Raw genomic sequence first — 26,992 nt, 5'->3', positions numbered from 1 at the left:
TAAGAACCAAACAACAATTACACAGATTAAAACTTGGACTAGAAGACCACACAGGTGACACCCTCCCTCCCCTCCCTGGCACTGATGGTCCACAAATGCCACTGACCTGCTGATTTTTCATGTCCACCACCGTCATATTTGAGTTGTCCATGTAAAATCCAAAATGGCTGTAATAATGAAACAAAAAACTCATAACTCATAATCCCAATGGCATTATAGATGTAAACTTTGATCAAAAGATCCCAAATCTGGAGACTGCCAGTTAAATTGACCACCTAATCTGCCATATGGTCAAATTCAAGTCCCCTCTGACTAAAAAAGATGTCTTTTTTCTACATGTATGTTGGTGGCTGATGAAGTGGCCTAAAAGCATGCTGAATACCAGCTCGAGCTCAAGGGCTAGCGAAGTAGCAGGGGTCATTGTGTCCATTATCTAGGGTTCTTGGGCAAGATGTGTGAAGGTACAGTGGCCTCTTGGTTAGTGCTGAACTCCAGATCTAGCAGTCTGGGTTTGAGCCCTGGCTGGGGACCTTGTGTTGAGGGTCTCCATGAGGTATAGCCCTAGTCAGTAAACAGCTAAAAATAAGCCATTTAGTCAGTGAACTGTTTGAATTAATGATAGTAACTAACCAGTAGATTAATGGAGATTAGTCTGGCAGCTAATTTGTATGATTTTAAGATTGTTATGAGCTTTGGATGACCTTCGTTTGCAAAATAAATCATGATTGAGACAAAGTCAGTTTTGGAATCATTAAAAATGACGTAATTTGGAGGCACATGGTCTCATGGTTAGTGTCCTTGACTTTGGATCGGGCTTGGGCAAGACACTTTACTCTTACAGTGCCAAATGGGTACAGATGGCGAATGGGTACCGGCGAATTTAATGCTGGGAGTAACCCTGCGGTGGACTAACATCCCATCTAGGGGGAGTAAAAGTATTCCTAGTCCCTTCATGCTACAGAAACTGGGATAAGCTCTGGCCTGGGAGGACCCCTTGGCTCATATGCAGACTTATGTACCTGCCTATTGCACCATTAGTATAATGCCATGGACTCCTATGTGTGTTATTTAAGACTGTTATAATATCATTAATGTTTTAGCCAAAATGGCACACTGAACACTAAAAGTAAGTTAAATTTCTGTGATAATTTGTTCCTGTAGTTGATCTTACCAGGCAAAAAAATTTTGGTTTAAAGTAAATTTCATGTGATATGTGCTATGTGGGTATGTGCGGCCTAAAAGGGTATAGTTTTTTCAGCCATTTTGGTCATAAACAGGGTACTGATTTTGGCCATTTTGGCCATAAATAGGGCATGGTTTTTGCACTCTAGTCTTGAATTGGGTATGGCTTTTAGAAGAGGCTACTTTTTCATCATTCAGTTATTAATAAGACCATAACAAAAGCCCTTCACAATGCCTTTAACATCAGTCTGAACTAGGCAACTAATTCTAAGGCAGGTCTAAAACAGGGTATCGATTAAGGGTCAGGTCATAAATAGAGTATCAATTTTTTTTGGTCAGATCATAGATAGGGTAGGGAAAATCACAGATTTTGGTCATAAATAGGGTAAGAGTTTTGGGATGCTGGCCCCACACTGCCAGCCAAAGGTCCATGAAAATTGGGCTGTATATATTAATTGGGTGGCCCCCTGATAAATGGGGTAGGTCTAAAGATTTGCACTTCTAAACAACTGTTCTTTACTAAACATTCTGAACACAGATACATATATTTTTTTAAAAAATTGAAACTTTAATCAGAACATACAATATTAACAATGGAAAGATGAACATAACTGGTTTGAGTGGCAGTTTAAACCGCGTAAAATTATAAAGGATTATACGGGTTCGGATTTCAGAATGTGGCAGTTTGCTGTATTAATGGGGTGGCCACATTAACAGGGTTTTCTTATAAAAAAAAAATGTATGACATTTATGGGTGTTTCACCAGGACAGAAAAAAGTGGCCATGACAACAAGGTGACTGTATTAATGAAATGACCGTAAGGCAAGGTTCCACCGTACAGCGCTAATGGCTCCCAGGTTTGCAAGGAGGTGAAGAGAGAAACCTGGAACCGTAGGCAGACCACAGGCTTGGAGCATGTTACAAAATAGGACCAAATCAGGGTCAAACTCCAACAGAAGACACAAGAGACAAAATATGATGGTGCAAAGGGTTTCCAGAGGTGTCAGATGAACTCAAAGTAAACTAAAATTTACATTTGTATCCAAAAATTCTGTCTATTTATTGTGGAAAATCAGCAACCTTTGGCTGTTAAGTAATGCATACGCTAATAAGTCAATCATGTTTTACACGTTAGTTTAAGCTCATATTTTGTGGTTTATAGGGTTACGATAGCAAAACTAGTGAGACAATCTCAGATAATGCAGAGTATAATTTACGGCTCTGATACAGTAGTCACACAGGTCCTCACCCATGCCGTTCTCTCCCTTGGTAGTCAACTAATATGAGCGGAATATGAGCGGACAAAAACTTGATAAGACATAATCTTAGCAGTGTGTATGTTTCATGTTTGTGTTTTCTTTCATGGCTCAAAAAATAGCTTACAATTACCGTTTGTCAAGACGACTTTAAAGTCATTGCAGCAAACATGACAAGTGTACTTTTCACGCCAACGTTTGTGACTTGATACTTTTGTTTTCCTCGCCAATGTGTGGAACAAGGTACCTTTGTTTCCACGAAAATATAAGAAAGATGTGTATTTTTTTACTCTGCTGGAGATAAATGGAAAATAAAAGTGAAATATCTGCTGAAAAGTCGAAGAGGAACGATTTTGTTTTATTCAAAATGCAAATTTTCATTTCACAGATAAACAAGAACTAATCTAATTATCAAATAGCCATGTCGAGTCATGGAAGAGTGTGTTCTTATTCTGTTGCCAGCTTTGACGTTAACAATAAAACCACGTCAAACTAATACACAATGCTATCAAGTAACACAACTGAGGAGCGTTTCAACGAGAAGTATTGAAGGTAGAGATCTATACTTGACCGAAATTATATCCCACATAGGTGAGCAAGTCACCTCATCGACTGATGAAATTAATTGGAGGTTTCAGTAAGTACCACGGAGTCTGCGGCAATAATAACGAAGTTTCTTTTGTCACCAATTTATTTGTTTTACATGTAACTAATGCAGGAAAGTTTCGGCTGAATATGAACTTTGTGCTCTCTTTCATAGAAGAGGAAACAAACAAGCTGCTAAGGAGAAGCAATATGTTGCCATTCTCTATTTCAACCCTTGCAAACACACAATACTTATGAAACAGCAGACGACATTTCTTGAATTGAGCTAGGGAAGATTCCAGAAGATACGTAGTCACAGTAGCGTTCTTTGCACTAACAAAGGAGAACTGACGTTACCTGAAATATAACTGCTATCCCCAGCCAAAAAGAGTGTGATATCACTCATTTACAAAAAATAAAAAAAGCGTGCATCTGAACTCGAGAACGGCGTTTATCACACTAGCAATGCTAGAACACATGCCTCTTACATGTTATGTTCTACCACAAGGGAAGGCATTCAACGTTCGTAGGTAGTCCCGTATGAAATGTATCTTTCACCTAACATATAGTCAACTTTGACGCTAACCAATCTGCGCATGCGTTTGGAGCAAATTGCTTTTGTTCTTAAGAAAATGGCACCACAAGGATAGCATGAGATTTCCAAAACCATATATATATTTTTGTCATGTTATTAAAGAAAGCAACGTAAATATGACAGGTTTCGCGTAATGCACTCGGGTACCTAGCCCACCCAACTCCCCTTCTAGCAACGTTAATTGATTAATTAAACAACTATTAAAGTTTACACCTTATGGTGTTATTACGTTAGTGCCTTAGCGAACATCAGCCCCCTACACTATCCCAATAGTGCACTCTGCACTAAAAACCACCATTACACACTTAACAGTTAACCCCATCGACACCCTCTGTGTTGTGTTCTTGGGCAAGACATTTAAATCTCACAGAGCCTCTTTCCACCAGGTGCACAACTGGGTACTAGCAAATTCAATGCTGGGGGTAACCCTGTGATGGACTAGCATCCCATCCAGGGGGAGTAGAAATATTCCTAGTTGCTTCATGCTACAGAAACTGGGATAAGCTCCAGCCTCATGGGCCACTTGGCTTGTATGCAGACTTTACTTTGGGCAAGATGCATATCAACTCCTAATGCATCTCTCTACCCAGAAAAAATGCTGGCACTGGACAGCCATCCCATCCAAGGGGAGTAGCAATACTGCAAGTTATCTAATGCTGAGGAACCCAGCTTACACTCTAGTGTACTATTTTAAAGTATATGATCCTAATAAAATTTGTTGCATCTATTGTTTATCAGTTAACATCACAGTGCATGTATCATAAAGCTGCATAATTATCAAGAATTTACGAACATTTGCAAGTGTGATGTGTTTTTAAAGCCATTCCTGGAAAAAAATTATCACGTCTGCTGGTGTGCTCATTTACCTGGACTGCCATGGAGTAATAACGCCATCGTCTGGACCTCCAATTAGGACTAAGTTCTTGATTCGTAAGAAGTTCTCTTTAAATTTTTCATACTCTGTAAAGATCATAGACAAAGTTAAATTTATCACACATGTAAACTAAAAAATAAAATCAAACTCTTTCTGAGTATAATTATGTAAGTATTGAAAAATATATAAAACAAACAATGAGTCATGCAATAAAGTCAATTGTGTTAGTTGTTAAAAACAGTCTTTACAAGTAATGTCCAGCAGGTTTGTGAAATTAACCAATTTGACATGCTTTCTTAAAGTGTCCAATGATTCACACAATCGAATAGATTTGTCGTGTTTGGACCAAATGATAGGGCCTTAATAATTCACGCTATGTTTGCCGTAAGCAACAGTCCGAAATCTAGGTATGGTGAAATCAGTTTTAAATTTCTAGTCTGCAGTGTTTGATCTACGTAGGATTTCACTTTCGGGGGACATTCTGTCCCAGTCAACAGTTTTCTAGGAGACATTCCAGTTTTTTGGGGGACACACTGTTTTTTGCTTGTGAGAAATTTAAAAAAAGTAAGGTCATCAATATCACTCAATTTATCTTTGTCAACATTGTTGGTTCTGTGGTTTCTGTTTGCGGTCTGTGTTCTTCTCTTTTGTTTACTCGACCAAAGAATAATAATATTCTTTTCTGCTTTGATTTGACAATAATATAGCAGAACAACAAAGAAAACAACCGAAATGACACGTCGTGTTTAATCAATCAAGCGTGAAAAGTAAGGGGTTTGCAATGAGTGTGTGCATTTTTATAAATTGACCCCTTTATGAGAATTATTCTACTTGTTCCCAGGAATCTCATCTCAGCCTCTGGCAGCCATTTTTATTTGTCCATGTTGTAAACATTTGTAAAACGCACACTGTTTTTCTGTTTATATTGTCAATTCTATGAAATTTTAAGTCACACAATGTTTTTGAAAAACTTAGGAAACGAAGGAAAATTACAAGTCAGTAGCTGCAGATGTTTGCTGCGCCAGAATGACCCACAAGAGGAATATTTGGGGAACATCTATCGAACTGCACCAATCCCGCAATGGCGTGCTCTAGATCAGACACTGAGTCTGCCAAGGAATAACTCGTTCTAGGTTTACTTCTTTACATTTTTCAAAAAGAAAAAATATTTTGGACAAGTGCTTTTTTGTTCAGAAAAAACAAGTTCTTTCTGATGGTTGAATCATCTTCAGAAATCTATACTAATATATTAACAAAAGCTAATTAAGGATGAAGGCGTAAACCAAAACAAAAAGGTAAAGCTATTTAAGCTGAGAAAGGAGACTAATTAGTATAAAAGGGATAAGGTAAGATGTTTTATTATTATTACTATTATTATTATTATTATTATTATTATTACTATTATTACTATTATTATTGTTACTATTATTATTGTTATTATTACTATTACTACTACTATTATTATTATTATTATTATTATTACTACTACTATCATTATTATTATATGATAGTTAAAAGGTGCAATGAAAATTAATGATTCTGAATTTTTAATGGTTTCAAATACCTGTTACATTGAAGAACTTTGAAGCATCAAGGTTGTTCACTACTGGTAGGAATATATTAAACTCATAATTTTTGTCCTCATGATATGGATCTAGAAAAGAAAAATACACTTCATAATTTTAATACATTATGTATGATTTCAACAGTGTAAACAGGATACCTAGTAACCAAATTGTTTTTGGTTAAAAATTAAGAATTGCAAAATTATTTATAAATTTTCTTTAATTTGACAAATTAATTTTTTAAAATTAACTCCAATAAAATAAAGTATGCAAAGCATACATTATTCTTACAATTCCAATAGTTTGCTGGGAGAGAATGTTCTTTGAAAATAAATTTATTGTTTTTAGTTGAAAATTAAGACTTTCAGTTCATAATTTCCTTTAATTTGACATGTTAATTTTCTAACTGAGCCAATAGAAAAAGAGTGTGTAAAGTACATATCCTCACCATTCCAATAATTTGCTAAAGAAAATGTTCTTTGAAAATATGGAGTGTAAAACAATCTGAAAGAGATATGAAAATAATAAATTTACTACTAGTAAATTCTAACAGAAAGTGAATGTTGCTCAATAGTAAGGAGAACATTTATAGTTCAATATGTACCTTTAGTTCAATTTTATGTAACTATTGATGTGGTGCAATATTATTGCATTTACATGTACACACCTAAATATCAAGAGGTAGACAAGTGGGTTTGAGTCCTCAAGATGGCAAGATGATAAATTTTTACTTCTTCTTTTTTCCCCTTAGCTTTTGTTGTTGTTGTTGTTTTTACTCTTTCTTAATTAAAAAAAAAAACTATTTACTTAAACCCAGAGTTTCCCTAACCATTTCCTTTCTTTAAAAAGTAATGTGGAACTTTTGATCTTTCAAGAATTTGTCGAGTACATGTATATTTTTGAATCTCCGTACTCAAGGCAGCACTCAACTCTCTTTGCCCCAGAATTTGTCTCGTGTTAAGATAAAGAATTTGTCACAGCACTCTTCAGAAGTCCCAAATTTGGAACAATCAAGCCAATGGCCATATTTACCATGTTTTATGTTAACAACCATACATATACATACATACATTTTATTTTGTTTTAAAATTAAACATACAATTATAACATGCCTGTGGGTAGCTGAGCTAATCTAGGTGGGTCATGTTTACAGGAATTATTAATATACAACTAAGTACAGCTAAATACAACTAAAGGTAACAAGAGAACTAAAGAGACTAAAATTGACCACAATGACTAGAGACCACTTATAAACTAACAGTATTACAAATAATAATTAACATCAGTTATGACAAGAGACTACAGATACACTAACACGATATTATTGAATATTAATGAAAACATACTATTAAGAGGAAAATAAATTCAGCTTTACTTTTTGAACGATTTCTGGAAGACCATTCTTCTACTAAAAATCTCAGCAGTCTCAATCAGAAAATCTTTCCTATTTATAACTGTGACAACATATGCAGCCACAAAACTACTGATCAGTGCTCTGCAAACTTGGTTGAGAGTGGAAAAAACATAATCAGCAACGACTGCCTCAATTTCTCCAGTGCGGGCACCATTTTGGCAGACAGCGGAAGATTGGCCCATAGCCGGCTGTTTCAGCCCACTGCCAGCCTTTAATGACAGCCCTGTGCAGACCAGTATAAGGTATTGGTATTTTGACATCTTATGAAGGAGAACCAAAAAGGAAAGACTGCAAGGATTATCAAAACCACTTACTTCTGTGATATATTATAATAAATTGTACAGTTATAAATTATTGTATGTTATACATGTATGAATCCATGCATGACCACTCCTTGTAATACTTACATGTAGATATCTTTGGTAGCAATTGATGGAAGATAAGGCTTTAGATAGCTGGTATCTATGCAAGGCATATAAAATAACGTTATTAAAACTGATAACAATGTTGTTGGAAAACATGGTGACTCAATGGTAATCACTACGTAACCACTGTTTTCACTGTTACGCGACCTTTGGATCAAAACACGCTGTGCAATAGACTTCTGTCAAGCAAATAGTGGTAGCATAATTATTGTGGAATATTAGTCTCCGGAAATGGCTCCACACTCAAGGCGAAAATGTTGGGAACAGAGAAGAAAGCTTTGAAAAATTGAATATCAAACTTCCATCACAGGAAGGAACACAAACACTGAATGGTCTGAACAACCAAGTAAGTTTACTCAGTGATTTATTGTTGCTTCATGAAATCAATTTGCAGTTGTAGTCAGCCAGCAGAAGGTCAAATTCTCATTTCCCAACACTTGCAGAGAGAAATCGTGTTTTACCCAAAACCATTAATTTTGTGGAGATGTAGAAGGATGTTAGCATGTCCCATTTCATCTGCCGCATTGCTGGATTTTAAAAGAGCATGGGTGTCTGGAAAACCCAAATAGTGAATGGCTAATAGTTGTGAATAGCGAATAGTATGAATAGTCTCAAATGGTGCAAATAGTGGCAAACAGCGGTGAATAGTCATCAATAGTTACTACTTTAGTTCAGCACTGATCTGGATTCATTGAAATTGATCACGTGGAACAATGGCATTTATCTATGGACGCTGATAGATTTGACTAAGCACATTCTGTGAAAAAAACCAATAAAATACCTATGTGAGGCAAGTGATCTGTGACTAATATTTTATTTATCAACTGAGAAGACACAAACAAGCTGCTCTGTTAACCGGTTATAAAAACAACAACATCTAAGCTACATCTTGCGTTAATTGATTATCTTCATAAGCAACAGAATTTCAGTGAATTTATTACCTTTTCTTCTCAGAACTCAGGCTACGGCTGTCCATCACTAACATTAAGAAAACAGAAATCACGATGATAACCTTATAAAGACGTATTGATGCTTTTGCAGTGGTGAAAACAGAAGAAATTAGGTTTAGGAACCTCTTTTGCTCTGATAAGCGTCTATGCTTTTTAGGAGAAACTCCCATCCCACGTTGCTGCGAGGTTGACTGCAAGATACTGGGTACCAAATTTCTGTCATTCGTCACTACTCCCCCCCCCCCACCCCCACCTATTTGCCACTATTCGCACTATTCAAGACTATTCACACTATTCGTACTTTTTGCTATTTGATGTTCGGGACTATTCACTGTTTGCTATTCACAACTGTTTGCTATTCGGGTTTTCCAGACACCCAAAGAGCATGTTGTAAGCTTATGTGTGAGCAAGATTGTGGTCGGAAAATAAATATACAAAATAGGACAGAAGCATCGGGAAGATGCCAATAGATTTCACATGGTGGCCTTCCACCTTCATCATCGCCTTCCACCTTGGTCATCGCCAACATTTTCTCCATGAATGTGAAACATCTTTGCTCTGCAGACATGAAAGGTCTCCCTGTTTGATTGAAGAAGTCTATTGCAAAGAGTGTTTTGATTTTGAGGGTTGCAAAACAGTGGTTATACCAGAATCCAGATCTTTTAGATCTGGGTTTGTCTTGTTCCCTTTTGCTTGTCGCCACCCAAGCTGTGGCGCAGCACTTTCAGTAAGATTTGAAGTAGGTGGCAGGTGCTGAAGTCTTATTGGAAGTACTGATGGTGAATTGTTGGGCAAACTTGATGGCAAAAATGGACCATTGAGAGGTAACCAAAGAACTGGTGAGTTTAGTGCTAAACTCAATAAAGTTGTATGGGTGGCCCTTTGAAGGACTAAAAGACAATGTCCAGTGAGGTCCACAGATGGTATGGGAGAGTACCCCAAGCTATATTGGTTTACTGCTATATTGGCTTTTCAAATACTTAGATAGTCAGTATGCACCCTCTCACTGGTCGATGGGTATGTTAAGATGAGAGTATGTAAACACCGTTGTTAAATTATTTTTGAGAAATATTTATAAAAGCAATAAAGGACTTTTTTGTATGTTTGCATAGCCTCATCTAAACACTCACAGACAGGGTCCGAAATTAACTTTTTCAGGCGGGCACCAACTGGCGACTGAAATTTTTTTTTCAGTCGCCATATGGAAAAATGTGGTTGCCAAAAAGTGTCAACAAAATTTTTCCTTCACAGCGAAACACAAACCAAAATTTTTGGTCGCCAGATGGAAAATTCTGCTCGCCAATTTTTCTTTTAAGAATCGGAACGAAGAGAACGCATTTGGGGCCGCAATGATGGCGATTTTTCCGCTAACGATAAGATTAAATACAAACATGCTGATTATTTTTACACCTACCACTGAAAACCCATGACGAACGAATCGAATGTCGGCCATATACACAGTTTCGTGCGACTGCCAAATGTTTCAAGTCAATTTTATACCTTCTCCTGTCTCTACCTTTTGGAGAAGAAATGTACCCGACTGAAAACTGCCGTTTGGTTCTTTGGTCTATGTGCAAAACGATCTTTCCTTTTGTGTTCTGTCAAGACGATCAATGGATTGCCATGTTGAATATCGAAATCTTCCACTAATTTCTTCGTGGATGTTCCGTCTCCACTTTGTAATAAATTACGGAAAGAGTTAAGGACATCGTTGGACACCACATCGCCTGAATAAAGGTTCATGGCAGAAGAACGCACGTGGCCTTCTGCGCCCGCAATACGTATGTTATGGGAAACCGCTGGAAAAACATGGCGGCGAAGCTTCGCACTGATCGTAACTGTGAAACGTTATGGTAGGTTTATAATAACAGGAAAATCGGTTTTGTACTTCAAAAGCAGCGGAAAGGTAAAAAGTATGTGACCAATTGGTGGGCGGCTTTGAATTTTATTTTAATTAATTTGGCTGAAAATCAAAGTTTGTGTAATTATTGGGACTTGAAATAGTTAATCGCCCGCTGGCGACCAGCTGTGAAATTCTGGTCGCCAGTGCAAAATTTTTAGTCGCATTGGCGACCAGGAAAGCGCAATTTCGGACCCTGACAGAGTGGGAGAATTCTAGAAAGTTATGCATCTTGGGTTTGCACTATTTCTAATCCTCCTAACCTGCCTCATGTATGAAATACGATTTGGTTTTCCCTGATATAACCCTACACACTTTTACAGCACAGGACTCTTGTTTTGGTATAAAACAATGTGGAACCACCCTATCTTGGTTCCTGTACCTCTCTCGGTCCAGGTGGGTCTATAAGTACCAACAAACTGTTGGAGCAACTAGGGAGGTCATCTTGCAGGCCGGACTACCAACCTATCCAGTGGGATGTGAATAGTATTATCTTAAATACCTCCATATTGTCCCATCTGAGGACTGGAAAGTGAAATAAAAGTATCAACATTGTGATCATCCATGGTCTCCAAGATTGCACGTACTGTGAGACCACCTGAATAGAAGAGAGAAATTAATTGCAAATGGTTTGGTGGAAGCAACCTATTCTTAAAATTGACAAGGTTAAAAAGACTGACCAGTAATGGCTGAGGATTGTTTCTGACAGAAATGTGAGCACTCTATGATAGCTCAATGATTCTTGTATTATAATATATGTACCCTTCCCTACCACCTCCACCCCTTCCTGCACCCACATTCTCCAGTTCTTGTGACTGTCACAAGAAATCGATCAACAAAGTCTATACACAGCAAGATTTCACTTCCAGTTTAAACCTTTTACTGTCAACGCCTTCTATACTAATTAAAAACATGATTTTGCTTTTTTTTATCTAAGAAAAAATGTGAGATGATTTCACTTCATACTCTGGGGTACAATGGCAAATCCGATTTGTCCAGTTACATTGACCTCATTCCCAGGCCCTCTCTCCTCTGCCTCCCTTGGTCATTGGGAGAAAGACCCTGGTTGGTAAAAAAATCTGTTGGGCGGGAGGGGTGGCAGAATGTTTTGGTTGTTGCCATGACAAACTTTGTGGGTTTCAAAACCTCAAGTGTACTGTTTGTACCGTATGTTTTGGTGTATCATACGTACATAATATACTTAAGTGCACAATGTAGGTTGGGAAATTGATTATTAAAGTAGCATGGCAGACTTCTAGATTTGATTTGTGTGTTGTGTCTGTTAATTGCAATAATTCAGTTCCATTGGTGGCGGAATGTGACATCGAGCAGTCACTAACAACTACCCACTTTTATATCTGTGACCTCTCACATGAAAACTTACAGTATTCGTTCGAACGGCTGAATGCATGGCAAGTGAATGGATAAGAAACGGATCCACAAACTGTTCAAAACAGATACATTGAATGGCTGAACGGCTGTACAAAGTTTTTGAACAGATGAGGTTGAATGGCTGAATGGCTGAGGAAAGTTTTTTAACGGATAAGGTTGAACGGCTGTATGGCTGAGGAAAATTTTTGAAGGGATGAGGTCGAATGGCTGAGGAAAATGTTTGAACAGATGAGGTCGAATGGCTGAATGGCTGAGGAAAATAATTATTTTTGAAAGGATGAGGTTGAACGGCTGAGCGGCTGATGAAACTCTTTGAGCTGATGGGGCCAAACGGCTGAGGGAAATTTTTGAATGGATGAATGGCTGTAGTTTGTTTTTGAACAGCTGGTTGTGAAAGGCTGAATGGCTGAATAACAGCTGTAAAAAACTTCCGAATGAAATTATATAAATAACAATGAATAACAGCAAGGTCAAATTATGGTTCTTATCTGAGGACTGATTGAATCGAAAACCTTGAATAAAAGTAATCCTGTGTTGAAGGTCTAAGCTTTTCAAGAGTAACAAGAAGATGTTAGATCTTATAACCGCGCGTTTAAAATTTAACTGTTTTCTTAGCACTACAGTCGCAACGCATTGTACATTCCAAAAGCAATCCTTGATGATTCATTGATTACTGCAGACACCACATTACTTGATCAACACAAACTGTATTATTGCACCATCAGTCATAACCGGTGTGAAATCTCCGATGACGTAATAGTCTTAATCTGGAACTTTCTTCGGGATATGTATGGGCATGAAGATACGAACACTATTAACAACAGCTTTCTTTCTTAAAAGTCACGATTAAATTAAATTGTTTTTTCCCTTGAGTAAAGGGCTAGCAAAGAAGTCACACAAGTCACATAATTCAAGAATTGCGTTATCCACGGCTATCTTTAGTACGGTGGTTATTTCCCTACCAATGACGTAATCCTTGCACGTTCTGACAAGTTCTTTGCTTGGCTTGCAAATATTTAATTTTCCTTCCGATCTATGAACTCGCTGCAATGAAACAGCCAAAGAATTTACTTCATTTGCCTAAAACCACAAGAAATACTCGCAAAATTACAAATAAATTAATGAATGTCGCTTCTGGTGAAATAAACTTGCAAAGTAAACACGATCTTATTTGTCACGTACCGAAAGTGAAAGCTGCAACGTCAACGCATTCCATGGCTGACGTAATACCTTTTTTTAGCGTATTTATTACTCCCTTTAAATCCAACGCTTTTGATAAAACGAAAGGAAAATATATTTTATCCACAAAAAAGAAAACAATATCCGTAAAATTGTCCGTGTATTTATGTTTTAACAGCTTCTGGCGCAAAAACATCACACGTTGTGTGACTCAAAATTTGGCCGAGCGGAGGTCTGCGTCTGGTCACCGACAAAAAAAAAAAAAAAATAAACCACAGGTAAACCTAGAACCGCGCTCGGCCCATGGCCGCGCGGTTAATTAAGAGTCCCTGTCCATAAAAATGGGAAATAACTCGGCAAGGGTCGAAAATTCGATTTCGCTCATATTTTCATGGTAGATAGGCTAGGGCATGACAAAAACTACTGGATAGTTTTTTTGGCAAAATATCCTTTTATTTCAAAGAAATATGCAAATTACCAAATTCCGTTAAAATCGTCATTTGACGCACCATTTTAGCAAGCAAGTTTGAAGGCCTCGCATGCAAAACCACATCATTCTTCCGTCTTTAAAACACTCAAATATTCTTGTGCAATGTTTAAATGTGTACTGGGTTGATTTTAGGGAATGTTGCGTTGTCTTTTTGGGTGCAAAATAATTAAATTTCGAAGACATGTATTTCATTCACTTAAAAGTACTTCGTGAATATAATTAATTTTCACCATGTGCGAAACCTTCAAATGGATCAAGCTTCTGGTGGTTGAATCGCAGAAGGATGGTCTACAGAATCCTGTAAAAATTTCTTTGGGCAAATGATTGTGAGTGATGCGAGAGCTTTCCAAAGTACGTCAAAAATGCAAATATTTGACCATCCGTCGTCAAATTTCAACTTACGGGTTAGACGTATATTTTAGCATGCGCCACACAACTTGACCTATAATAAGTTCAAATAGACACAGAGCTGATAATTTCGAGATGTTCTAACCTTATTTGTTGTAAAAGGCAGGTCCAAAGCCGATTTGACGAGTTTCTAGTGGTCTCTCACCATTCGTCGCACATAATGCAGAAGTTTGCTTTTGTTTACACAAGGTTAACGTCCGATGTACATCGCCTACTGTCAACCTATTATTGGTCGAATACTATGAATCTGTGACTATCTTTCTGCGCTTATGAACATCACTGCATCTAAGTCTAAAATGGCTGAGTCGTTTGCTTTACGCTTCGCCAAAATATTGCGTTTGATCGATTGCTCACCATTGCTGATAAGCGTGTCGGCGCAGCACAATCTTACAGCTGTTATTTGTTCGTCACGCAATGCTGTCACGGCATATGCTGCACATTTTGATCTATTTTGTATAGAGTACTCTCAGGATAAGTGAAACAATTTAATCATTGTTCATCTGTTTGTTCATATATATAATACTATGTGTATATTTATAAAATCGTGTTCTATAGTGTACGTGGCGTCGGTCCAAATCACGTTTGTTGTACGTTCTGACGTTTCAGACAACAGCTGATAAAGCTAGTGCCTGTACTCACTAGAATTTTAAGAAAATCGCCATAAACAAATTATAGATCAATGAAGCAAGAACTAGCTGAAATAAAAATAGGAAATCACAACGTGTCTAATTCGTGAGAAACACAGACTAAATTTAATTAGTAATTACGTGAGTAAATAGCCCTGGCCATGCCATTTTATTTGGCGTATTTTGTTTGCCTAGTGGCGAGGCATTGGTATGTAACAGAAAATAGTGGACTGTTGTCAATACAGTCCAAAATTATCGTCAGCAAAATATTGTAAATAAAACACCTATTGACTGTTTACCTCCGCGGCCACCATTGGGTCATTCCGATAAGGGTTTCATTATTGTCTCTACCCCTGTTAAGAGGCCCTGCGCCTAAGAAACGACCGATGATTTCCGGCTAAAAAATAAAATCGGCCAATTTTTATCTCCCAAGTAGAGGTTACTGAATACTATTTAAAAATGAATTTCTTTTGTTTCAGTTTCGCTTTAAACCAAAAATATTGAGCCGCAAACTTTTTCCGTCTGATAGCAGCAAAATCAGGCTGAAAATAAGCCCCCGCAAAAAACTGTTCAGAAATTACTATCGCAACGCAAAGTAATGAGAAAACTACACAGTGTTGAAGAAAAAGGCCTTTTAATGCAATATTATTCGATGAACATCAAAAAACTGCCGAAGCGATTAACAAATAAAGTTTCAAATATTGCATACTAAATTAGATGGAGCGTTGGAGCTGATTTTAAAATAATTATTTCTCAAAAGTTCAACGCTTTTGAAAGCAATCACAGTGATAATTCAGACATTGGAGGGATATACATCACGTTTCTGGAAAAATATTTTTCGGCCAAAGTATATTGACCTTGTATAAAGCATTCAAAGTTACCGTATTTACCGTTATTCTGCTACTTCGGCGAAACACTTCTCTTTTGCCAATACGGCCGTGGATAGCGTGATAAATGCCACTTTAAACCTTGCTAGGCATTCAAAGACCATCCTGAGTAGAAGGACGTAGAATTGAAAGAGAAAGGAAGATGAAAAATACGCAGAAAAAGAAAATAACTTGAAATGGTGACAGCGGCCATTGACGTCATTTGTCACGTCAAGTCGCAAGAGCGTGGGAAAACGAGTCTGCAATGTCCTTCGGGCGGCCAGCGGCTAGGGATCCAGTCGTGACCCCATAACTCAGATCACGCTGCGGCCAAAACGGTATGGCGGTTGGGGAGGTTTTCCTTTTTCAGTGACCATCATTTGTCAAAAATAACATAACATTGTTCCACTAAACGTTTTCTGGCTGGGAAAAATTGTTTTCCTATTTGTGCATTCGTTTGGATTCCGCCGCTATTTATACAAATGACGTCAATGGCCGCTGTCACGCCACGACATTTTCCAGATTCAACTTTCGTTAGCAGATGGTAATTTCGAGTTATTTTCTTTTTCTGCATATTTTTCATCTTACTTTCTCTTTTAATTCTACGTCCTTCTACTTAGGATGATCTTTGAATGCCTAGCAAGGTTTAAAGTGGCGTTTATCACGCTATCCACGGCCGTATTGGCAAAAGAGAAGTGTTTCGCCGAAGTAGCAGAATAACGGTAAATATGGTAACTTTGAACGCTTTGTACAAGGTCAATATACTTTGGCCGAAAAACGTTTTTCCAGAAACGTGATGTATATCCCTCCAATGTCTAATTCATCACTGTGATTGCTTTCAAAAGCCTTGAACTTTTGAGAAATAATTATTTTAAAATCAGCTCCAACGTTCCATCTAATTTAGTATGCAATATTTGAAACTTTACTTTTTTAATCGCTTCGGCACTTTTTTGATGTTTATCGAATGATATTGCATAAAAAGGCCTTTTTCTTCAACACTGTGTAGTTTTCTCATTACTTTACGTTGCGATAGTAATTTCTGAACAGTTTTTTGCGGGGGCTTATTTTCGGCCTGATTTTGCTGCTATCAGACGGAAAAAGTTTGCGGCTCAATATTTTTGGTTTAAAGCGAAACTGAAACAAAAGAAATTCATTTTTAAATAGTATTCGGTAACCTCTACTTAGGAGATAAAAATCGGCCGATTTTATTTTTTAGCCGGAAATCATCGGTCGTTTCTTAGGCGCAGGGCCTCTTAAGCGGCCACCCAAAATTTAAGAACTTTGTTTTGGAAAGGGCGATGGCAGTTAAGAGTCTGAAATTGAAGATGCATGACGAGTGATAATTCAAACACACGTCTATCATGATTGTCTTGAATTGACTCCATGTTCACCAAGAAATTTATAGGCCGACAGTGAAAAATTAAATATTCAAGGTACACCAACCTCTATTTAAGCGGCTAGCCCCATTAAGCGGTCACCACCCATTTCCCTGAGGGTAGCCCACTGTATTACATGTAAACCAAAAATAATTGCATAGCGCGAAAAGACCTAGGTATGAGTTGACGTTGCAGTATTACGCAGGGCATGTAGGTAGCGGTGGTCGAGTAAAAGATAACAACAGGGGCAATGGTAAACTATTCATTCTTTTCATTTCTTAATTCAATCTCTTCCTACTCAACACGATTGTGTGCTCCCAGTGATTCCAAGCCTTACGGAGCCTTACGTATCAGGATAGAAATTGTCCTACCCCTACCCCCTAAAATGGGATGACAGCATTGCGTGACGAACAAGGAACGGCTGCAAGCAAGGATTCAAGCCATCAAACCATGATGATCAAACGTAATGTTTTGGTGTAGTGCAAAGCAAGCAACTATCTACAAATCACTTCGCCATTTTTGACTTAGATGCAGTGGTGATCATGTGTGTCGAAAGAAGGTCAAAGATTCATGGTATTCGACAGTTAAATAAGTTGACAGTTGGCGATGTACATCGGACGTTATGTAAACAAAAGCAAACTTCTGCTTTACGTGCGACGAATGGTGAGAGAAACACGTCAAATCGGCTTTGGACCCGCCTTTTACAGCAAATGAGGTTAGAACATTTCGAAATTATCAGCTCTGTGTCTATTTCAACTTAACATACGTCAAGTCATGTGGCACATGCTAAAATATACGTCTAACCTGTAAGTTGAAATTTGACGACGGATGGTCAAATATTTGCATTTTTGACGTACTTTGGAAAGCTCTCGCGTCGCTCACAATCATTTGCCCAAAGAAATTTTTACAGGATTCTGTAGACCATCCTTCTGCGATTCAACCACCAGAAGCTTGATCCATTTGAAGGTTTCGCACATGGTGAAAATTAATTATATTCACGAAGTACTTTTAAGTGAATGAAATACATGTCTTCGAAATTTAATTATTTTGCACCCAAAAAGGCAACGCAACATTCCCTAAAATCAACCCAGTACACATTTAAACATTGCACAAGAATATTTGAGTGTTTTAAAGACGGAAGAATGATGTGGTTTTGCATGCGAGGCCATCAAACTTGCTTGATAAAATGGTGCGTCAAATGACGATTTTAACGGAATTTGGTAATTTGCATATTTCTTTGAAATAAAAGGATATTTTGCCAAAAAACCATCCAGTAGTTTTTGTCATGCCCTAGCCTATCTACCATAAGAATATGAGCAAAATCGAATTTTTGACCCTTGCCGCGAAATTAAGAATTTGTCTGATTTTTACAGGCAGGCACTCTTAAAGCAAATTTGTTTTTCACCGGGGAAAAATCAAAATCTGTAGTCGTCTGCGTTACCTCGCTAAATAAAGTTAATATGGAAACATCTTGACAATAAGTATTTGGCATAAGGCAATGACTCCCAGGATGACTATATAAACATCTTGCTTGCCCCGGGGAGGGGAGGGGGGTACTCCCTTATATGGGCTATATAAGTAGGTGTGGCCTCAAAGGGTAGGGTTTTTCAGTAGTTGTGGTCATAAATAGGTATCGATTTTGGCCATTTTGGTCTCAGATAGGGTATGGTTTTAGCACTCTAGTCTTGAATTGGGTATGTTATTTAGAAGAAACTACTTTTTCATCATTATCAATAAGACCGTCAACAAAAGCCCTTCAAAACTTCTGTTTAGGGCAACTGTGCCAGCCGCAATGGTCATAAATACAACTGTAGGGTATCAAATTTTTGGCCACGTCATAAATAGGGTAGCAAAAATCGCATAGTTTGGTCATAAATAGGGTAAGGGTTTTGGGAAGTGGGCTGCACAGCCCCACCCAACTTTTCTGGGATTACCCCTTCCCCCATGCCACCCTCCTGGGCTAGCTTATCAAATACTGCTATATAGAGTAGGTGATGCTTTCCCTACTATATGTATCTTTCAAACTAAAAGCACTAGTTATAGTGATGAAAATTTCCACAACGTGCCAGTAATTCTCGTTTCCTTAAGTGTGAGCAAAATAGATAATTGATTTTTGAGTAAATAAAGAAGCGGGCGCTAATTTGTCGGCAGCGTTGATTTTGCTACAATGCACATAAAGTTAAGTGAACCCAGGATTGAAACATCAAAATACTCTGCCACTGAAGGCATAGTTTCACCCATTCTTGGTGTTACTTTAGCATTGAATCCAGGCTCTGTGGTGTAAAGCAACCCTCCGAACAATTATGATATCAACACACTTTGAACTTGTGAGTTTTTTCAGCACAATTCAAATCACGTTTCAAGTTGTGTCACATAAGAAAGAAAGGCATGAGTATCAAGTTTCACTTGTGTGCATTTTCAATCACCTACAAATAAAACATCATCACATGAATAACATGTACCTTGATATCTGTTTACAGTAACAAGCCCACTATGCGTAAAAACATAGGCACGCAAGGCGTGCAAGAGTTATTTTTTTCTGTGAAGTTTTGGAGATAGAAACATTCATGGTACAGTAATGATTTGGTTAATTTGACAAGTTTTTTTGGTTGCGATGTTACGTTTCCAGATTAATGTAGATACCATCTTATTTTCTAACAGGCAATTTGATTCGCTCTTTGATACAACCCTCACTGTGATTGGTGTGACACGCGCACATGCATAACTCCCTCGCTCACCGATCACATAACCCTTCCAAACCCCAAGAGAAATTTTTGCCCAAAAATACTCAAGTTAATTTAGAGACTTTTTCGCATTTTATACAAGTCGTAAGTTTACCTTTTTACACAGCACAACACAACACAACACAACTTCACCGAAACTAGAAAGAAAGAGAAAAAAAACCTCTGACACGTTGAAAGTCTGATTTAATTAAATGCACTTTAACTTGGTGCCACGCAGTCTTCAAAGAACATTTGAACAGTTTTCATACTTTTTACCTTTAAAAATATTGGAATGAAATGAATGTCATCAAATAAAACTATTAAACTGCTACTGCAGAGACGTAAAAACCGTCCAGAAACGAAACCTTCTTTTTTGTTTAATATCCTGGAAACAATAGCCGATAACTTGTCAGCTCTAATTGAATTTACTCCCATATAAAAAACAAAAGTGTTAAGTTACCATTTGTTAACTAAAGATAGCAAACATCTTGTGGGAAAGAGTGGTGACGATTCGTCAGCTCTAATTGAATTTACTCCCTTGTGAAAAACAAGAGTGTCAAATTACACTTTGTAACTAAAAAACAAAAATGTCTTGTTATATTTGCATGCAACAAGAACAAAGCAATTGCTACCCGCACTCAATATTGTAAACGTGAGAACTGTTTCAAATCTAAAGTCTCGTCCCCTCTAAAACATGTCCTAAGAACTAGACGCGACGATTTGTGACCTCTAATTGAATTTATTCCTTGTGAAAAACAAAAGTATCAAATTACCTTTGTAACTAAAAATAAAATATCTCGTTGCATTTGCATACTACTAACTCACGAACTGTTCCAAACCTCAAGGCTCATCTCGTTCATTTAACTAAAATCCTCGGCCTAACCAACAGAAAATGTCGAAGTAAACCCAGTATATGAATACTTCCTCCTCTTTTATGGAAGAATAAATATGGCCGTTCTGGACTCTATCGGGATCAAATCTTCACGCATACCATTTACCTTTACAACAAGAAATTTGATTGGCTGTTTATAGTAGATCCAATCTGATTGGTGTGACATACATACATCTCTCACTCACTCACTCACTCACCCATTGACCCGTCCATGACATACCCGACGCGCCGACTAAGAGGTATTTTTTTTTACAAAAAAATAACTCAATTAGCCGCGTACAGTGCATAATCAAAGACAAACACCGCCTTACATTTACAGAACTTGTGAGTGTCAAAGTGGATGAGTGAAAGGCACAACAACTTTGTAAAGCCACCGTGAAACTCAATTTTAAGTCTCTGCTGAGTCAAAAGATTTTTTCCCGGGAAAAGGGAAATGGTGAATGAAGATGATGGCCATGAACTTCTGCACAGCTGGAAATATGGCTGCATTTGCAGGATATTTTTTCCCGGCGCAGACTACGAACAAGCTGACAGCATATTCCCACGGGAGATATCATCTTTTAAACCTCAAAAAAAAAAGCCTTAATATTTGTATACTGTCAAAGATCAAAACATTTTCGGGAAACTTGTTGAACAAAACTAAGATGACTAAGATGAGAGATGACTAAGGAGCAGGGAAAGAACCATCAATATTCATGAGGTGTTAAACACGGAGCGATCATATACAGTATTGTGCAAAAGTAATGCAAACGAATTTCCACGAAATTCCTGTCTTTTCAAAGAAATTTTGCTTGAAACGACATTTCTATGAAATTGCCTTGCATTTGTGTGACACCTAGTGTTTTGATCCGTGCGATTTTTCGAACGATAATTCGCTTTGTGCGATGATTCACTGCGAACTTTCGACCGATAATTCACTCATCCCAATAAGTCGCTGTGATTTTTCGAACAATAATTCACTCCTCCCAAAAATTTGATCTATGTTTATCAACAGGCCAAGAACGTTTTCAAAACACAGTTCGCTGAGTGAGATATATAAATGACCTTTCCAATCATTGTGCACAAAAGAAACCATTAATCTGCCGAAATAGCATCACAGCTTGACAAAATGTTAGCTATGAAACTCACCTGGTTATTTCAGAAGGAATGCTAAATTGTTGACTTGATCCAAAACCCCAAAACACCACAGTCCAATAAATAAATACAACTGTACTCAATCACTATGTTATACACTTGCCAAAACACCATTTTCACAGCATGTAGAACCACACAATTTTTCTTGCAACAGACCCCAGTCTCCGTACCAGTTTGCTGCCATAGCGACCATTCGTGTTTATTACTTAGACCAGAAATCATTTGCTCATTTGCTTTACATTTAAAGCACCTTGAAGGTCAGTCATCATGGCTAAAGTTTCAAATTAAATGAGAACTTGAATCGAGCTCCTTCACAAGCAAGATCTCTGCCCAGCTGGAATATTCAGGTCATTGAAGAACAAAGGTTTACTAGTAAGCCTCGCTAGCTTCTCTGGAATCATCAAGAAACTACAAATTACTGGCTCCATGGTGAATCTACCGTGCTCGGGAAGACCAACAAAGTTGTCTGTAAATGCAAAAGCATTTATAGATCAACAGATGCGAATACATGATGAGATTACAAGCCAACAGATTCAGAACAAGCTAGCAAAACACGAGATTGCCGTGAGTTCATCCACCGCACGAAGATCTCGCCAACAGCAAGGCTGGACTCTGCAGTGGACTGCTTATTGTCAGCTCATCCGAGATCTCGCAATATTACAAGGTCGCACATCAGTTCTCTAGTTTTTCTGTGATATATGTAATATTCTTGTTATGCCGCAATGTTAGAATTTTCATATTAAATATAAAAACTTGTAATACATTTTGGAAATGGATCGTTGTTGCAATCATCCATATCTGTTTATCCCTGTAAGTTAGAGTCCCAATGATTATTATTAAGGCGAGGAAAACGGAGTGAAATAAATGTGAACTGTTCGAAGACTTAAAGCAACACCCAGTGACCTCAGTCCCAGGTTGTTCGAAAGGTGGATAACGTTATCCAGCCTTCGAACAACTTGGGCCAGGGGCCTGTTTCTTGAAGGTCCCAAAAAGTTTTTGCACCCGGAGAGCCGTAGCAAAATCTCAAACCCTAACATAACAGCACTGTTTTATTCACATATTCTCAATATGAACAGAGGTTCTCTTCATACAAGAAGTTTCAGGCATATACACCTCTTGGTTTACAGGTACAGATTATCTAAAAATGGCTTTGCAGGCCTGAAAAGTTCTCGGGGCTTTCAAGAAACTTTCACAAACAACTGCAAGGGGACTGTCACATGGCTGATTAGCCGAGTATTCTTACTTGCATTTAAATTACAGCAATGTAAATTGATTTACAGTTTTGTTGACATAAGTCCTGCATCAGGTTTATGTATGTTTAAACACTGTTCCTTGGCATGGTCAAGAATTATATTTTGCGAAATGGTAAATAAAACATCTATAGCGAACAATGTGCCGTGTGGTTACTTCGGGCAACATGAAACAGCCAAGCAGTTTTACTTCTTATTAATTCTACCGGCTGGATTTGAAATCAGAGTACTACTCCAATACACTGGATACATAATTATAAATAAAATCCATCAAATATATTCGCTTATGCATTTATTGGTCTAAACGTCACGTGATCGAATATTCCCCTGCAAAAACTGGGGAACATCCCAGAATATTTCCCAATTTTCAAAACTACACATGTTGTGAAAAAGATTTGAAGACCAATAAACAAGGAAGCTCACAGGACTGGAGAATTTCAAAGGTGACTTTGCCTGCATATGAATTAATATGGCGATGACCAGCGATGATCAACAAAAATTATTCGTTGACGCTCCCCCGGTGGAAAAGTTTGTGTCACAGGCGGTCAGGTGACCAGCCGCAACCAGGGTTTTTCTCCAAACGACCAAGGGAGGCAGAGGAGAGAGAGCCTGGGAAAGAGGTTACAGTTACATAAGCATTGAGTTAAAATTGCTACAAAACACCATTTCATGAAATACCTTGCGAGAAACCGATGATATGCACTCCATCTTTAGCCTCTTGCATCACAGGTCGTATTTTTTCCCTCATAGTTGACACTTGCATCCACAAAGGCTTGAAACTATCCACTTCCTCAAACAAGCTTATGAGCGTTATGTTGGTTCCAGGATGGGCCTCAGTTATAAACGAGGCAAGATCTTCCATATCCGATGCGCGATCAAGTATTCCATGGACGATGATCACCGGTTTGAAGCAAAATATTTTTGTTAGAGACAAAAACAAAAGCGCAAAACAAAGTTCGTGTGAGACAAAGTTCGCCATTTCTTCGACTGTGGGCTCGACGGTGTGCAGAAATGCGAATTGTTCTTCCAAATGTAAGAAGACTGCTGATTGGTCACAACAGTAGCTGTGACGAACTAAACCAATCAAAAAACATGGTCTTTTGCGCGGCTGGCTCCTCTTACGGCGAGTAATTTGGCGCCAACTTCAAGGAATATGGCGGCTACCATGGCTGTGCGGTAAAGATATTTGGTACTACACTTTTGTTTTCACGTGGTTATTCTGCGAATTTCTGGATCATGGATGAAAAGATCATTCGTTTATGCGAAGAGAATAATGTCCCTTCTCTTGTTCAGGCGCTCTCAACACTCAAAAATCAAAAGGTGTGTGTTATTTCGTTGCCGCACTCAGCAAAGTCTGATGAATTCTGCCTACCTTCTGGCAGAGTGAATGTCTTTGAACATAGCTTATTGCATGTCTTAACGTAACTGCAAACAACTCAAGGGGCAGATAAGCATGTTGTTGCTGTAAAATATGTGTAAATCATAAAACATTGCTTTATTAAGTCCTATTCGCAAATTGAAGTCTATGTAAGCTTAAAACCTGAATTTAAGCCATGTTATTAGCTTTTTTGTTGTCCTGTTTTTCCATATGCTCGCAGACTTAAGCTTGTATTCTCTTTATCGCTTTGCCTTTATTTCATAACTTTATTTCTTATTTCAAATCTTGCTGTTGAATAGGTTGTAGACCTGTTAGAAGCCAGAGCTGTCGAGGGAAGGGGAGAACCACTTCCATATCTTCAAGCTGTATTCAAAGGCAAGTGTGGAGTCATTTTCGATCAGGAGTATTACAAGAGTGACGGTGCCTACCACAAAACACAAACTTGTTTGACTGATTTAGGACTACATGTACAAGTTTCATCCATAGTGTATGCACATCATGTGATCTATGCATTGCTTGATGCGTGTTCATATCTTGTGTGCACAAACACAAGTTAGATATATAGCATCCTTACATAGCCACTTGCTTTTTCATGCAGTTTTGTGCATGATAAATACTTTATTAAAAATTACAGTGCCCCATAAAAAGTCAAGTGAGCATCATGCAAGCCTGCAAATAACAGTCGGTCATCGGACAATTGTCCGGTAAATTTGAGGTTTTGACAGGTAAAAGCTTAGCCTGGTCGGACACTCTGACTGGACATTTCTGCCAAAATGAAAAATATTTTAACTGGAAATTTGTGGCCGAATATGGGACAAGTTATTTTGTTAAACTGCCACACAATACTACGCAAAAAAGCTTTGTTATCGGTTTTGTGTTTATTCCAATTCTAAGAATTTTATCACACGCAGTGCGTCATCTCAAATGTTATGTCGAATTCTACTGATTGTAAACACATTCCATCAGCGCCACTATTCCTACATGTTAATTTACGCATTTTGCGGTGGCGTTGTGAAAGATCGTGAAGCCCCGTTTAGTCTGAATTACGTTCATCTGAAAAACTACTAAAAACTGAGGTCTTATGTAATTACTCATTGTTTGTTGCCATCAAGTGTTGTGGAATTAATTTTCAGTCGTACATTGACCCGATTAAAATATTATGGAAATTGAATACACGGCCCAAATACTCACGTTTCGTTTATCTGAATGCAATCGCTTTCAAAAACTTTAAAACCTCTAAAACATAACTAAATGTTTTTCTAGTCCGTATGATCAAAAATCAGTTTTATTTTTAACTCCTTACAGTTTTTTTGACGTCTGTCAGTGTGTTTGAAATATAGTTTCTGTACCACAGAACTGTTTTCGTGAAAAGCAGATTATGCATGTACAGATTAGTCACACTTTATAGTCACGACCATCTTTTATTCAATTGACCCCAAAAACTTTCAGAGGAAACTTGCTTTCAGAAAAAGTTGAAGAATTCATTTCAGCCAATTTTCAAGTCTCTGAATGTTATCATGGGGTTTTATACTGACAAGCTGTCCATGCGGGAGATTGTTTCATCACTTTTCCTGTTTTCCTTAGACGTCGTGGGAAACTTGATACGTTGGAAACGCTTGTGTGACTAGAGGTATAAACGTTTGTAAATTTGTCAATTTTCAACAGGTAAAATAATACCAGAAGTAATGTAAAGGTCCCCTTGCTGGTGCTAGTAGCGATTTTACACTCAGTTGACTTTTGACAGGGCTCGAAATTGCGACTCACTGGTCGCCAATGCGACCAAAAATTGAGCACTGGCGACTAAATTTCAGAACTGGTCGCCAGCTGGCGACTCGCGTTTTGTCCGATAACTAAAGAAAACCACGACACAACTTTATTTTTAAATCTTTATATTAGGAAATCAATCGGATATGGTAGCTAGTATATAACTCACCTTTCCGTCCCCAGTAAAATAATGTCTGAATATTACAAGATAATCGAAAAAATTGAATGTATTTCGACACGTCGATACTGCGTTCACGGCGCGCCATATTGTTTCAGCGGCTTCTTCCGAAACTGGGATCGCAGGCGCACTTCAACACCATGTGTTTTTCATAGCCCATTTTACGGATATTGGACGCCATATTGAATAAATCTATTTCGCAAAGGACTATGGGTTGAAAAGGGGGCATCATTTCCAAGATGGCGTCGCTTGATCGGGAAGATGCGGAAAATGACGAAGATAATTTTAAAAGCTGGGGAGTAGAAAAGTTGATATCATACTTGTTAGAAAGAGAAGTCCCAGTAGGCAACACAAATAAACAGGGATTAATAATCCTTGCTGTTTTCGCGCGTAAATTGGGGCTTAAAGTAGTCAAGAGTGTTCGAGAAAGTCAAAGAGAAGTGGAGAGTGAACGCTTATCGAAGTCTAGAGGGACGGAGAATCATTCTTCCCGACCCAGATGCATTAATCAAAGGATGGGAGGATAGTGCTTTCAGCTACCCTGAGCTATCACAGATCAACGAGGAAAAATATTGGGATGAAATTGAGTT

General features: G+C 37.9%; 2 protein-coding genes across 5 annotated transcripts in view; one reads left to right on the top strand and one right to left on the bottom strand.

The window, feature by feature from the left end:
* LOC145479920 (lysosomal thioesterase PPT2-A-like) overlaps positions 1-24,136 on the bottom strand; it is a 34,065-nt gene extending 9,929 nt beyond the window's left edge. The window contains exons 1-7 of one of the 2 annotated variants that reach the window (XM_081458397.1): positions 23,761-24,136; positions 11,249-11,344; positions 7,879-7,933; positions 6,506-6,561; positions 6,057-6,146; positions 4,485-4,578; positions 107-167 (exon numbers count right to left, since the gene is read on the bottom strand). In XM_081458397.1, the coding sequence (XP_081314523.1) occupies positions 107-167; positions 4,485-4,578; positions 6,057-6,146; positions 6,506-6,561; positions 7,879-7,933; positions 11,249-11,344; positions 23,761-24,061 (753 nt within the window). In that variant the 5' untranslated portion in view covers positions 24,062-24,136. The remainder of the gene's footprint in view (positions 1-106; positions 168-4,484; positions 4,579-6,056; positions 6,147-6,505; positions 6,562-7,878; positions 7,934-11,248; positions 11,345-23,760) is intronic. The other variant, XM_081458398.1, reaches the window with a different exon arrangement.
* Positions 24,137-24,311: 175 nt separating this feature from the next.
* The window catches only part of LOC145479885 (Fanconi anemia group I protein-like), a 72,270-nt gene continuing 69,589 nt past the window's right edge, over positions 24,312-26,992 (top strand). For all 3 annotated transcript variants that reach the window (XM_081458359.1, XM_081458358.1, XM_081458357.1), the window contains exons 1-2: positions 24,312-24,402; positions 24,760-24,835. In XM_081458359.1, coding sequence (XP_081314485.1) covers positions 24,319-24,402; positions 24,760-24,835 — 160 coding nt within the window. In that variant the 5' untranslated portion in view covers positions 24,312-24,318. The remainder of the gene's footprint in view (positions 24,403-24,759; positions 24,836-26,992) is intronic.

Source organism: Orbicella franksi, chromosome 2 (genome assembly GCF_964199315.1).
Source record: "Orbicella franksi chromosome 2, jaOrbFran1.1, whole genome shotgun sequence".
NCBI lineage: Eukaryota > Metazoa > Cnidaria > Anthozoa > Scleractinia > Merulinidae > Orbicella > Orbicella franksi.
The sequence above is the reverse complement of the archived record's forward strand: the minus strand, read 5'-3'. Positions and strand labels throughout refer to the sequence as shown.